This window comes from Dromiciops gliroides, chromosome 3 (assembly GCF_019393635.1).
Source record: "Dromiciops gliroides isolate mDroGli1 chromosome 3, mDroGli1.pri, whole genome shotgun sequence".
Classification (NCBI taxonomy): domain Eukaryota; kingdom Metazoa; phylum Chordata; class Mammalia; order Microbiotheria; family Microbiotheriidae; genus Dromiciops; species Dromiciops gliroides.
In genome coordinates this window covers 664209207-664222300 of record NC_057863.1, presented here as the reverse complement: position 1 = coordinate 664222300, position 13094 = coordinate 664209207, and the positions used below count along the sequence as shown (strand labels likewise).

At 43.8% G+C, this 13094-nt stretch overlaps 1 protein-coding gene across 2 annotated transcripts in view; it reads left to right on the top strand.

The window, feature by feature from the left end:
* The window catches only part of LOC122751847 (zinc finger protein 2 homolog), an 86489-nt gene that overhangs the window by 16932 nt on the left and 56463 nt on the right, over positions 1–13094 (top strand). The window contains exons 3-4 of one of the 2 annotated variants that reach the window (XM_043999043.1): positions 9587–9713; positions 11023–11088. The exons of the other annotated variant lie outside the window; for it this stretch is intronic. Of the exons in view, the coding sequence (XP_043854978.1) occupies positions 9587–9713; positions 11023–11088 (193 nt within the window). The remainder of the gene's footprint in view (positions 1–9586; positions 9714–11022; positions 11089–13094) is intronic. 2 annotated transcript variants of the gene reach the window in all.

Here is a 13094-nt window from a genome sequence, read left to right as displayed (position 1 = left end):
CTTATCAGTCTGGGAGAAATAACTTTCAGTTGGGAAGGGAGGAAACTTTGGACCTAGGGGTCTCATTATTTTCTGAACCCCAATACTATGGTGAGCCTCCCAATTAACTCTCCCCATACTAAATTTGGCCCTTACTCTAATGGGATGATATTGGGGTTGCCACATAATTTATGGACATTGGGGAGATCACTGGGGGTGGGTGGGGCGTAGAGTGCCCTGACTACTGGGAGATGATGCTGAGCTAGCCTGGATTTTGGAAATATTCCAGGCCCTTAATCTCTTCTCTGTGACTGGGGAAAGTGTCCCTGACAGCCTGGGTCTGAGGCAGGACTGGGACCCAGGCCTTCCTGATTTTCAGTCTGGCTCTCTCTTGACAAGATGTAAACAATTCCTGTAAAGAGGACACAGATGGAAGGTAATCTCTGAGAGGAAGGCACTAGCATCTGGGGAAGGAGGAAGAAAACCAGGGCAGGCCTGCAGAAGGGGGGATTTGAGAGCCATCTTGCCGGAAGCTAAGGTAGAGGGGGAGGGGAGAGCCCCCAAGCAGGAGGGAGCAGAGCTTGGGGGTTGTTTTCTGTTTGGGGGAGGGTGGGAAAGGGAGGAAAAGACTAGTGAGTGTAGCACATACATGGAACGGGGAAGAATAGGAGAAGAATAGAGAGGCCTGCAGCAAACCTGTGCTCAATCCTATGGTCTAGATTTTCCAATTTGTGGAATTGGGGCTTAGATTCAATGACATAACATCCCATTTATATGGAGCATAGGGTTTTAAAAAGCTTTTGTTTCTCTGACAAAAGCCATATTATTACACATGAGTCTCGAGTAACTTGACCAGCATGAACATAAGAATACCTTGGTGGAATTTGAACTCAGGTCTTCCCTTCAAGGAGGTAGCTAGGTAGTGGCAGGGTAGATGGAACACCAGGCCTACAGTGTACGAGACTCATCTTCCTGAGAGCCAATGTGGCTTCAGACATTTAGTAGCTGTGTGATCCTAAGCAAGTCAGGTTAGCCTGCTTGCCTCAGTTTTCCTCATCTGTAAAACAAAGTGGAGAAGAAGGAAATGGAAACCAACCTAGTACCTTTGCCAAGAATACCCCCAATGAAGTCAGGGAGAGTTGTTCATGACTAAAAATGACTGATCAACAATCTCCTTTCAGCATTCAATTCACTCAACTAACAACAACAACAAAAATGCAATGCCCAGAAGTTGCCCATCTTAAAAACCAAAACCATCTCTTAAGCTATCCTCTTTCCTCCTTTTCACAGGGGATTGCATAGAAAAGAATCCCAGGGCAGCTAGGTGGTGCAGTGGATAAAGCACCAGCCCTAGATTCAGGAGGACCTAAGTTCAAATCTGGCCTCAGACACTTGACACTAGCTGTGTGACCTTGGGCAAGTCACTTAACTCCCATTGCCCCACACAAAACAAAACAAAAACTAATACGGAAAAGACTCCCTGTATGGGATTGTCCCTCCTTTTTCCACCCCTGCTCCCTTTTCCTTCTCTTGGAAATCAGATCTCCTTCAATCAGCTAAAAGCTGGGTCTCATTGCTAAAGACTCATCCCCTTTCATTCGATTTTCCCTGACTTCTCTATAGCAATGGTTCTTGTTAACCATCCCCATCCATTGCCTAAAGACTTGTCCTTAGAGATTGTCACCTGTCCTGGTTCTCCTGCCTGTTGGAATGATAACCAAAGGATCCCTAAGTCCTTCCTCTGGTCTGATTTGGTTCCCTTTTCTCCCTGCCCACCTCCCTCTCCATGGGGGTAACTCTCCCTCAGTCCTGGGCCTGCTTTTCTGAAGTGGTTCTCAGTCATCTCTCTGAAGGGAACTAGCTGGTGGTGCAGTGCAGTGGGTAGTGCTGGACCTCAGTCAGCTAGACCTGAGTCCAAACCTCTCTCACATGGCTATCACCTCTCTTAAGTGACTTGATGTCTTGCCCTCTCAGTTTCCTCATCTCTATGTTCCAGACACTGCACTGGGATGCAGAGGACAATCAGTGTTGTTCCTTCAGCAAGTTTAGGTCAGTGTTGGGGAATTCCTCAGCCCAGAGGTCCCCAAAACATGCTGGACAGTAGTAAGAATAATCAGAGCTGGCCTTTCTCTAGCACCCAGGTGCCAGGCACTGCCGAGCACTTGGGAAATGGAATCCTCACAGCAGCCTTTGGGGTAGATGCCATTATTCTCCACACCCCTAGACTTAGAGGGAGATGTGAAGGTGTGTGTAAGTAGATAGAGAAAGGTTATAGCATGTGCTGTGACATATGCCCTGGGACCCAGGTGTCCTGGCCTCAGCTCCCCCTTAGGATCCAGCTGTCTTCCTCTGAGAGAACATCTCTGAGGGGAGAAAAACAAGACAGAAGGAAACACTCCCTCAGTGTGAGGACTGGGGTATGGAAGGTCAAGAGGGGAGATGGGCCAAGGTGGTGAATGTTTTCAGTTTGGAGGAGAGTTAAGGAGGGGCAGGGCAGGTCTGGAGCCCAGGCTGCAGAGAAGAAAGGGGGACTTCAGGGGAGGAGAATGGCTGGGAGACCCAGGAAAAAGGAAGGAAGGGCAGATCCTTGTGCGGAAGAAGATGGGTTTAGCAGGGGCAGAGCCTGCAGGGCAGGAGCTTCTGCTGAGAAGGAAGGATTGGGGCAGGGGGGGGGAAGGGGTAGATCAATGGGGGAGGAGAGGCCTCAGGACTGAGCAGCCAGGTAGGGGGTGGCCTTGGGGGAATTCTGTCCCTGGGGTGAAGTTTGGGAAGCTGGGAGTTTGGAAGGGGAGGAGAGAGGTCATTCTGGGAGGCCTGGGCAGGGCTGGGCTCCTGGAACTAGGAGGATGTGCCCAGAGCAGCTTGGCTGGAAGCAGAAGCCCTTTGATCTGAGATCTCTGCCTTATCTTTAAGCTGAGATCTCTCTTCCTACTTGCCTCAGAGGGGAGATCTCTCTGCCTTCTGGGAGCCAGCTCTGCACATGCAAGTGACAGGCAGGTCTGAACAAGGGCCCCTCTCCACATCCTGCTTCTTCTGTCTGCCCTATCCACTGGGCCTCATCTTCCCCATCTGTTGTTGTTGGTCCTATCTTCTCAGAGAGGATCATGAGAGATGTTATGATCTGCAATGAATTAGATTTAAGTGAGGAAGGTCAGTGCTCTATTCACCAAGCCACCTATCTCTCCCATTCTGACTTCTTGGTCACTGTCCTCTTGACTGGCCAGGAGCAAACCTCCCTCCCAGGCCTAGCTCTGGGGGTGTCCCTTGCTACTTGGAAAGGAGCCCTGTCATATCCCAGAGGTCCTAGGGTGCCATCCCCAGTTATACCATGGGGTGACAGTTGCCTGACCCACATATCTCACCCATAGTGTCAGATGGAGGTAGAGTTCTGGGCCTGGAGTTATTGAGGCTCTGCCTGGTCTCCTCCCCTCTGGGATCCCCAGCCCCTTCTGCCCTCCTGATCTGGTTAGAGTCTCTCCCCTGAAGGCTGTGCCTTTGTAAGTGCTCTGAGACTTCAAGCTCTGTAATTCCAGGCAGGCCAGTGTCCACCTTGGGAAGAAAAGACCAGTACAATGATTCCCCCACCCTGAGATCCTTCTCCTTCCCCAGGTCAGCTTGCAGACAACCAAAGGCTATTCCAAGGAGAGAGCCTGGAGCCAGAGAGAATGGCCTCTGGGACCCAGAGGCCCTCATTCCAGGTGAGTGCAGACCATCCACAGACCTCACTGGCATCAGAAAAGGTGGAATCCAGCAGAGCCCAGGAAGCTTTATCCTGTTACATGTACATTGTCCTCTGCAGGGCTGTCAGCGGAACAGACATTGTCCTCCTGTTTCTGCTCATTTCCTTCTGCCTCAGGCCACCCCAGTCTCCCCTGCTCTCTCTGAATCCCTCTCATTTGACATTTCTTAGGTTGTCAGTGAGCATTTAGACAGTGACTCCTCTGGGCCAAGCACTGTGCCAACCTACTGGACATGCAAAGGAAGGTTTAAAAAATAAAAGGCCCTGCCCTCAGGGAACTTACTATCTAATTGGGAGATAACATGGCAGCAGCTGGGTCCACACAACCTCTCTCCAGTATGGATGGGAGGCCCTAGCAGTGCCAGGGACTAGGAAAAGCTCATTTTCAGATGTTGAGGTTTTGCTGTGATGTGAATGAAGCCAGTGTTGGGGGGATTGTGACCTGGATCTGGGGGCTAGCTCACCCAAAGAATTGTAAGCTTATCATGAATCTTGTGTTGCAATAGAAAGTCATTCATAGCACCTAAGTCCAATTTTTTGCAATATTTTTCCCAATTTTTTAAGGATACACCTGACCAGGGCTGGGGGGGTCACAGGGAATGCTTTCTCCTTGTCCCTTATTTTGGTGGGTTGAGCTTAGTCCTCAGCAAGAGATGACCACACCTGACTCCAAGTGGTTGCTGACAAAGACCTGAGCATTTTTCAAGTTAGGTCATTTTCTGACTGCAGAGAAAAGAGAATCTGGCAGTAGCCTGGCCATTCAGCCCTCAGACAGTGGGGGCTGCCCACTGACACTGAGGCTCCTAACAGGAGAATGCACAGTGTACCACCCTACCTGAGGAATCCAAGAACCAAATGGGCAGCTGCCTTTTTACCCATCTAATGGCTTTTCCTGGGTTTTGGCACCATTGTGTTGGGGAATGTGTGCCCTAGATTGGGCAGGAATAGCCCAGCTAGGAATTGGAAGCTAATCACAAATCTTGTAAAATAAAGAGATGTATTAGGAGACAGGAGCATATGGCCAACAGACAGAATCACTGGACAAACTGTCTCCCTGGGTAAGAGAAGCCCTGGTCTTTTGTGTGCTTACAATCAAAAGATGTGTGCAAAGCAGCTGGGAGGGGTAAAACACCTGGGAGGTGTGAGAATTGACCCCTGCTGCAGAGTTACTGTGGGGAAGTCCCACCATGACGAGAAGCCTGGTGAGGACAAGTCAGGTGGTCTTAGGAGTCCGGAAGCTGACCGGCTTGCATTTGTAGAGCCATCTGGTTAGTTCTGTCAATCAGGGCTGCCAGCCAATTATCTTGGCACTGTGTGTGTGTGTGTGTGTGTGTGTGTGTGTGTGTGTGTGTGTGTGTGTGTGTGTGTGTGTGGCCCTGTTTCCTATGGGAGAGGGGGCTTCTGGGAGAAAGAAAGGAGGAGAGGACTCACTGGGGTGTACGCAAGAGAGGGAGAGAGAGAGCCACTGGTGTGGTGGAGAGTTTGTGTTGTTGAGGGGAGGCTAGCTCTTTGGAGCTAGCTGGGCTAGAGGCAGGTTAAGGGGTGCCTGGGGCCTTTTTACCCCAGAGATTTAGATTCTAATCATTTGGGAAGCAGGGCGTATTTTTTTCCTTTCCCTATTCCCTTTCTCATTGTTTCTAGCGCTATTAACCTCACTTGTGTTTTAAATTTGTTCCCATTAATTTAACCTGTTTTGTTTGTTGAAAAGAGGCTGTTAATCTCCTTTCTTATCCCAGTATTACAGCAAGCTACTCAATTATCTCTTCCCATACTGAATTTGTCCTTATAGAGGGAAACAACTGGGAAGGAGTGCCTGGGTAGGAATAGCACCCATCCCATCCTTATCAATATATCATCTTTGTTCCTTGTAGACCAGTCTTTTAGCTCAGCCCCACCATATTCCTGAGATGGGAGGCAGAGCTTCTTTTACTTTGGGAAAATTTAAGGATTCCTTGGGGTTTGGGTTCCCTCCTCCCACAACACCAGGAAGCCCAGGTGAGGAGGGAGGCCAGTGAAAGCATGAGAGTCAGCCATTGGAAAGTCACAGGGTCAGGGAAATGAGATACAAAAGCTTTCTGAGGAAAATAGTTGCCTAAGAATTAGGATTGAATAAATGGAAGCAAGTGACTTTATGAGAAACCAAGACACAAAAGAGCAAATCCAAATGAATAAACAAATAGAGGGCAATGTGAAATATCCCCTTGGAAAAACAGCTGCTCTGGAAAATAGATCCAGCAGACATAAATTGAAAATTATTGGACTACCTGAATACCATGATCAAAATAAGAGCTTAGACATCATCTTCCAAGAGATTATCAGAGAAAATTGCCCTGATATTCTAGAAACAGAAGGTAAAATAGAAATGGAAAGAGTCCACCAATCACCTCCTGAAAGACATCCCAAAATGAAAACTCCCAGGAATATTATAGCCAAATTCCAGAGCTCTCAGCTCAAGGAGAAAATAATGCAGGCATCCAGAAAGAAACAATTCAAGTATTGTGGAGCCATAGTCAGGATAGCACAAGATCTAGCAGCTTCTACTTTAAAGGATCAGAGGGAATGGAATATGATATTCTGGAGGGCAAAGGAATTGGGATTACAACCAAAAATCACCTACCCAGTAAAACTGAGGATAATTTTTCAGGGGGGGAAATGGGACTTCAATGAAAAAGAGGACCTTCAAGTATTTGTGATGAAAAGACTGAATAGAAATTTTGATGTGTTAGTACAAGGTGGGTGTTATACCCAGGGTCACATAGCTATGAGTGTCTTGTGTCTGAGGCCGGATTTGGGCTCAGGTCCTCCTGGGTCCAGGGTGGGTGCTTTATCTACTGCATCACCTTGCTGCCCCTGATGGAGTCTTTCAATGATCATTTTATTCTCTGGATCAACAATATCAGGTCAGTTTTCCTTGATAATTTCTTGGAATATGGTTTCTAGAATATGGTTTTCTTGATCAGGGCTTTCAGGTAGTCCAATATTCTCAGACTACCTCTACTAGATCTATTTTCCAGGTCAGTTGTGTAACGATTGGGAAATTATTTTTGGTTGTTTCATTGAGCAAACTCATTCATTTTCAAATGAAACAAAAGGGGGGAATGTGGTAAAAATTATTAGTGGTAAAGATTAATAGTGGAAGTTTTAGCTGAATCATTTGAGAGATTGTGCATGCTACTGAAGCAGCTTTTGAAGGACCTCCTTTTTTGGAAGGAAAACTCGAGAACGTGAGGAACTTCCGGGACACGAACTTAAAAGTGAGGGTGGGAACGGAAGTTAGCATTCTCTGGCTGTTAAACTTAGCCATGGCGGCGCTCGGGGGCGAGAGGAGTTCAGAAACACATGGTTGGTATTCGGCTTTGGGTGTGCTGGTTCACGGCCTGGCAGGCAGTTTGGGATTCGGTGAGTTTTATAAAGGAAAATAGACTAAGTTTAGATTTAAAGCCATTCATCTGTATTTCTATTTCCCTGTTTTCCTAATTGGTATCACCTTTTGTTGTCTAATTAATTCCCAAGCAATAAAAACTAATCCCTCACAGATTAAAGCTCAGATGCTCCTTTTCCTTATTGGTCTGGGAGATATATATAAGAGGGAGAAGTTAAAAGGGGGAGTTTAATGCTCTGTATATCCAATTTTGAATCTCACATTTGTTTTTCCAGTGAGGTATTTCATATTTTCTTCCATTTTTTCAGTCTTTTTATTCTGCTTGACAGGTTCTTGGTGGTCTCTTGGAGTCATTACCTTCCATCAGCCCAATGTTAATTTATAAGGCATTATTTTCTTCAGTAAGCTTTTGCACCTCCTTTCCCATTTGGCCAACTTTTTCTCCCATTTGGCCAATTTTATGTTTTAAGGAATTGCTTTATTCAGTCAATTTTTGTGCTTCTTTTTTCAGTGTAACTCTCATTTCTCTTATTTCTTTTCCCATTTTTTTCTACCTCTCTTATTTGATTTTTAAAAGCCTTTTTGAGCTCTTCCAAGAGGGCATTTTGGTCTTGAGAACAAGTCATCTTCCCACTTGAAGCTTCACTTGTGGGCATATTGACAATCTCATCTGAGTTTGTGTTTTGGTCTTCCCTTTCACCAAAGAAGCTGTCAATTGTAAGGTTCCTTTTTTGTTTCTCACTCATAATGTAGCCTATTTTTAAACTTATAAAGTTGAGGTCTGCTCAGGGGATGTGGGGGTGACTGCTAAAAGGTTCTTGTGCTAGGAGATAGGGGCCACATCATTGGCTTTGTGTTCTGAGGCCTCTGTGGCTTTTGGATTCCTCACCACCCTGGGCTTGCTCTCTGTGTTGGGATGGCCTGGCTAAGTTGCACCTGCCATTTGGGGCATTCTCAAGATGGCAGTTTGCCCTCCAAGTCAGGGATGGTGGGTCACAAAGGGTCTGTTGTGCACCAGCAATCTGAGTTAGGACCAAGGGGCCTCAGTGACTTATTTATGCTGTGTCCAGGAGCCTCCTGCTGACCTGCCCAGACTCCCTCTGTAGTCTGCCATTCTCAGCTGGGCGGAGTTACTGAATTGTACTGAGCTGTGCTGAGCCACAATCTTCTAAGTTATCTCAAGTAAGAATGTGTGTCTCTGTCTTTTTGTAGGTTATGTAGTTCCAGAATCTGTTTAGAGGCTTGATTTAATGTTGGTTTTGAGGGAAACTAGGGAAAGCTCAGGGAACTTCCTGGCTTCTCTCTGCCATCTTGGCTCCACCCATCAGTCAGCTTCTTTTTTGTTTGTTTTTGGTGGGGCAATGAGGGTTAAATGACTTGCCCAGGGTCACACAGCTACTGTGAAGTGTCTGAGGTCAGATTTGAACTCAGGTCCTCCTGAATCCAAGGCCAGTGCTTTATCCACTGTGCCACCTAGCTGCCCCACATCAGTCTGCTTCTTAACTGTTTGTCTTGACTCTTGGTTCTAAATGTTCTAACGTTTTAGGTGTATATTGAGATTTCTTTTTCATAAAGAAATTGTCAATGTCTTATGAATTAGCTCAATCTCCAAATCCAGTCAATAGAAAATTACATTTTAAATAAGTGAATGAACTCCCATTTCCCCATCAGTGTTCCTCTTATTTCCATATAACTAAACATTAAAATGAAAGAAAATATTTCATTAACTAGTGAAAGCAATCATAAAGCAAAGACAAAAGGGTTTTTTGTTATGATACGTCATACTGATGTTACCCCAAGCCTTCAATATCACAATAGCTAACTTTACTTTTCTTCACTTTTCTGGAAACAGTCTTATCACTCTCACTTCAGGGAACATTGTAAGCAATATTAAGAATTATTTTCATGCTTTTATCTGGGGAAGACTTGATTTCAGGCTTTTAGGAAATTAACTAGAAATTTTTTCTTTTTTCTCTTCTCAGTAATGACTAGTAATTTTTCCTGTACACCTTCTAGGCCCCCCCCCCCCAAAACACACACACCTTGCAAGAGTAGACAATATTGGCCAACTTCTCACAAACTCTTTATAGAATTTCATTACCATATCCCTTATGACATCTAACATATTACTTCTGGTGAGGAGAAATTTCACATCACCTTACATTCTTCTCGATAGACTCTTACACCTCACTCATGGAGCATTTCTACCTGAGCATATATGAGGAGAAACATTTCATAGAAAGACATTTCTCCAAGTCTTATTTTTCCAACATAATTCTCACTTCAAATACGAAACGCTTTTCTCAGTATTTTATTGGGCTCTTTTTGGATATGGTTTCAACTGTTGTCTTTGACACTCATGAAGATAGGAGTTTGGGGCACATCCCTTCTGTGCTTCAGTGTCTTCCTCTAAGTTGGTGAGGGATGGACAAGATGAATTCTGAAGTCTTTTACAGCTCTAATTCATGTGACTTTTGATGGCTTAGGAGTTGGTGACCTTCAAGGATGTGGCTGTGGATTTCACCCAGGGGGAGTGGTGCCTCTTGGACCGTTCTCAGAGAGAGCTGTACAAGGAAGTCATGCTGGAGAATGTCCAGACCCTGCTTTCTTTGGGTAAGGACCTTTGCCCCTGGTGACTATGAACTACTGACATGGTAGGTGTGAGTGAGATTTTCTCCACCTTTTAGATTTAAGTGATTTAACCATGGTAATACTCAGTATAATAACTAAAATTGGGATTTAATATATCTAGACATTTTATTTTATTAGTAGATTAAGTCTATAATAATGGATTAGGTAAGATGGATGTTAGTAAGGCTGTACACATGCTACATTGAAATATTTCTGCAACCACATATTTATTAGCTAAATCCACAAACTTTTGAGGTCACCTATCAAGAGTAGTAACTCCTGAGTGGATAGACCTATCAGGAATAGTTAGCTAGTTGGTAGGACCACATAATCAACCACATACTTCCGTTGTGGAAGCCCGACTTTGCTTATGTTTTATGACTCTTTTTACAAGATATGCACTGATATGCATCACTTTGAGTGTGTTTGTCTTGCAGAAATGCCCTATTTGCCCCATTTTGCTTATGTTGTGTGTCTAAAATAGTACAGGATAAATACTTTACAGTCCTGTTGGGATATAAAAGCAGCCAAATGACACTACTCAGGGTTTTTGGGGTCCTAGACCAGAGACAGGCTTTATTATGAGACACAGGTATCATCTCTCAATAAACCTATTTCCCTTTGGCTTGAAGACTTCACAGTTTCTTTTTCTTCTTTGGACTTAGAAATTTTTGCGACATCGGTCATTGCTCTTCATCATGCTAGGCATAGCACGTTTATTCTTATTCTTCTTTCTTTGGTCCCTTGAATTCCAGTCAGTACAGGATGGAAGAAAATGGAATAAGCATTTACATATACCTAGTTTATATCCGTCACTGGGCTAACTGCATTATACCTATTATCATTTGATCTTCACGACATCCCTCTGAGTTTGGTAGTATTTTTATCCCCATTTCATAGGTGAGTGAACTGAGGCAAACAGAGGTTACACAATTTCCCCAGGGGGACACAGCTAGAATGTGTCTGACACTGGTTTGAACTGGTCTCTCTGACTCCAGGCACACGGCTTTTACCACTGCCTTACCAGCAGCCTCCAGTTTCTAGATAATAGGCTAGGCAGTGTGCCCATCCTTCTGGGAAAGAGGTGAATAAAAGGGGAAGTTTTCTGGTTCCAAATGGGCTGTGTGATCTCAACCTGCCTCCAAAGAGCCCAACAATTAATACCTAAGGAACCATCCTTGAGACATCCATGCAACCATCCTGTCATCTTTGCTTGCATGTCTCCTTTCCCTAAAGAGGAGTAAATTCTATACTTCTCTATCCTCATCACTTCCTTATCCTATATTCCCAGGAATTCCAGTCTCTAGAGAAGATTTGAACTCCCCTTTCCAGGAAGGTCCAAGGGGCTTCTGTTCTGGTGAGTGATAGCTGTTATCATGACAGGTCTCTAAGTGTTGTACTGAAGAAGTGCTAGACTTGTGGGCAGGAAGGGCTGACTTGGAATTTGTTTTTAGACTCATTTCAGCAGTGGGATCCTGGGCAAGGAACTGATCCTCTGAGCCCCAATTTCCTCATGTATAATACAGGGGGAAAAGTCAAACTGCTTGGCCTTTCAATTCCTGAGCAGGGATAAAACTTTGATAATATAAGAAGGAGGAGTTTTAGGTGGGACTTCAGGGAAGCCAGAGCAAGCACAAGGGGCAAGGAACATGGAGTCAGGAGATGTGAGTGGTCAAGAAGGAAAGAAACCTGTGCCACTGATTATCACACATGTGGAGGGAAAGGAAGGTGAAAAAATACTGGGAAAATAGGAGAGGGGGTGATGGGAAAGGGCTTTAACAGCCAAGCAGAGGATTTTATATCTGATCCTATTAATTAGGGAGTCAATAGGAATAATGTTTATTGAGTAGGCAGTGACATCATCAGAAGTGCCCTATAGTAGATGAATTTGACACCTGGGTGGGGAATTAAGTGTATTGGTGAGAGACTTGAAGAATTGATACCAAGCAAAGGTCTTTTTCTTTTTCTTTTAAATATCATCATTTAATGCCTAACCATGATGTTTGGAAATCACTATACAGTGATACATATTGGAACTAAACCTTGGCAATTCTTTACTGCATGAAATGCCAATAAATCATTTTTGATAATCATTTTTATTTAAAGTTTTGAATTCCAAATTCTATCCCTCCCTCCCTACTCCTTCTCTACCCCTCCCCAGAGGCAGAAAGCAATCATATGTCTGTTATACTTGTGCAATTATGTAAAACATTACTGTATTAGTCATTTTGTATAGGAAAACTCAAAGAAAAAAAGATAGTTAAAAATAACATGCTTGTGTTTAATCTGTATCAGTTTTGGCTTTGGAGGTGAATGGTATGCTTCATCATTATTCTTTGGAATAATTTTGGATCATTGTATTGTTGAAAAAAGTTAAGTCATTCACAGTTCTTCATCAAATATTATCACTGTTACTGTGTACAATGTTCTCCTGGTTCTGCTCTTCAGTTGATACAAGTTTTTCAAGGCCTTTCTGAAATCATCTTGCTTATGACTTCTTTTAATTAAGTAACATTCCATGAAAATCATATACCACAGCTTGTTTAGCCTTTGTCCAATTGATGGGCATACCTCTGAATTCCAATTCTTAGCCACCAGACAAAGAGCTGTTATAAATATTTTTGTAGAAAGAATTCTTTTTCCAAGGCAGCTAGGTGGTGCAGTGGATAAAACACTGGATTCAATAGGACCTAAGTTCATATCTGGCCTCAGACACCTGACACCTACTAGCTATGTGACCCTGGGCAAGTCACTTAACCCTCATTGCCCTGCCCACAACAACAACAATAAAAAAACAACAAACAACAAATAGTTCTTTTTTTTCTTTTGGGGGCTGTCTTTGGGGTATAAACCTAGCAATGGTACTGGTGGATGAAAGGGTATGCAGAGTTTTATAATCCTTTGGACATAGTTTCTGTTTGCTCTCCAGAATGGTTAGATCAGTTCACAACTCCACCAAGAGTGGATTAGTCTCCCAGTTTTCCCACACCCCCTCCAACATCTAGTGTTTTCTTGTTTGGCTATATTTGCCACTCTGATAGGTGTGAGGTAGAATTGCAGAGTTGTTATAATTTGCATTTTCCTAATCTGTAGTGATTTAGAACATTTTTTTCATATGAATATTTAAAGCTTTAATTTCTTTGTTTGAAAGCTGCCTTTTGGTATTCTTTGACCATTTGTTAATTGGGGAATAACCTGTATTTTTATATATGTAATTCAGTTCTCTACATATTGGAGAAATGGGGCCTTATTAGAGATGCTTGTTTCAAAAATTCATTCTGATTCCTGTTCTTATAATTTTTGTTGCATTGGTTTTGTTTTTGTAAAAGCTTTTTAATTTTATTTAATCAAAATTATCTGTTT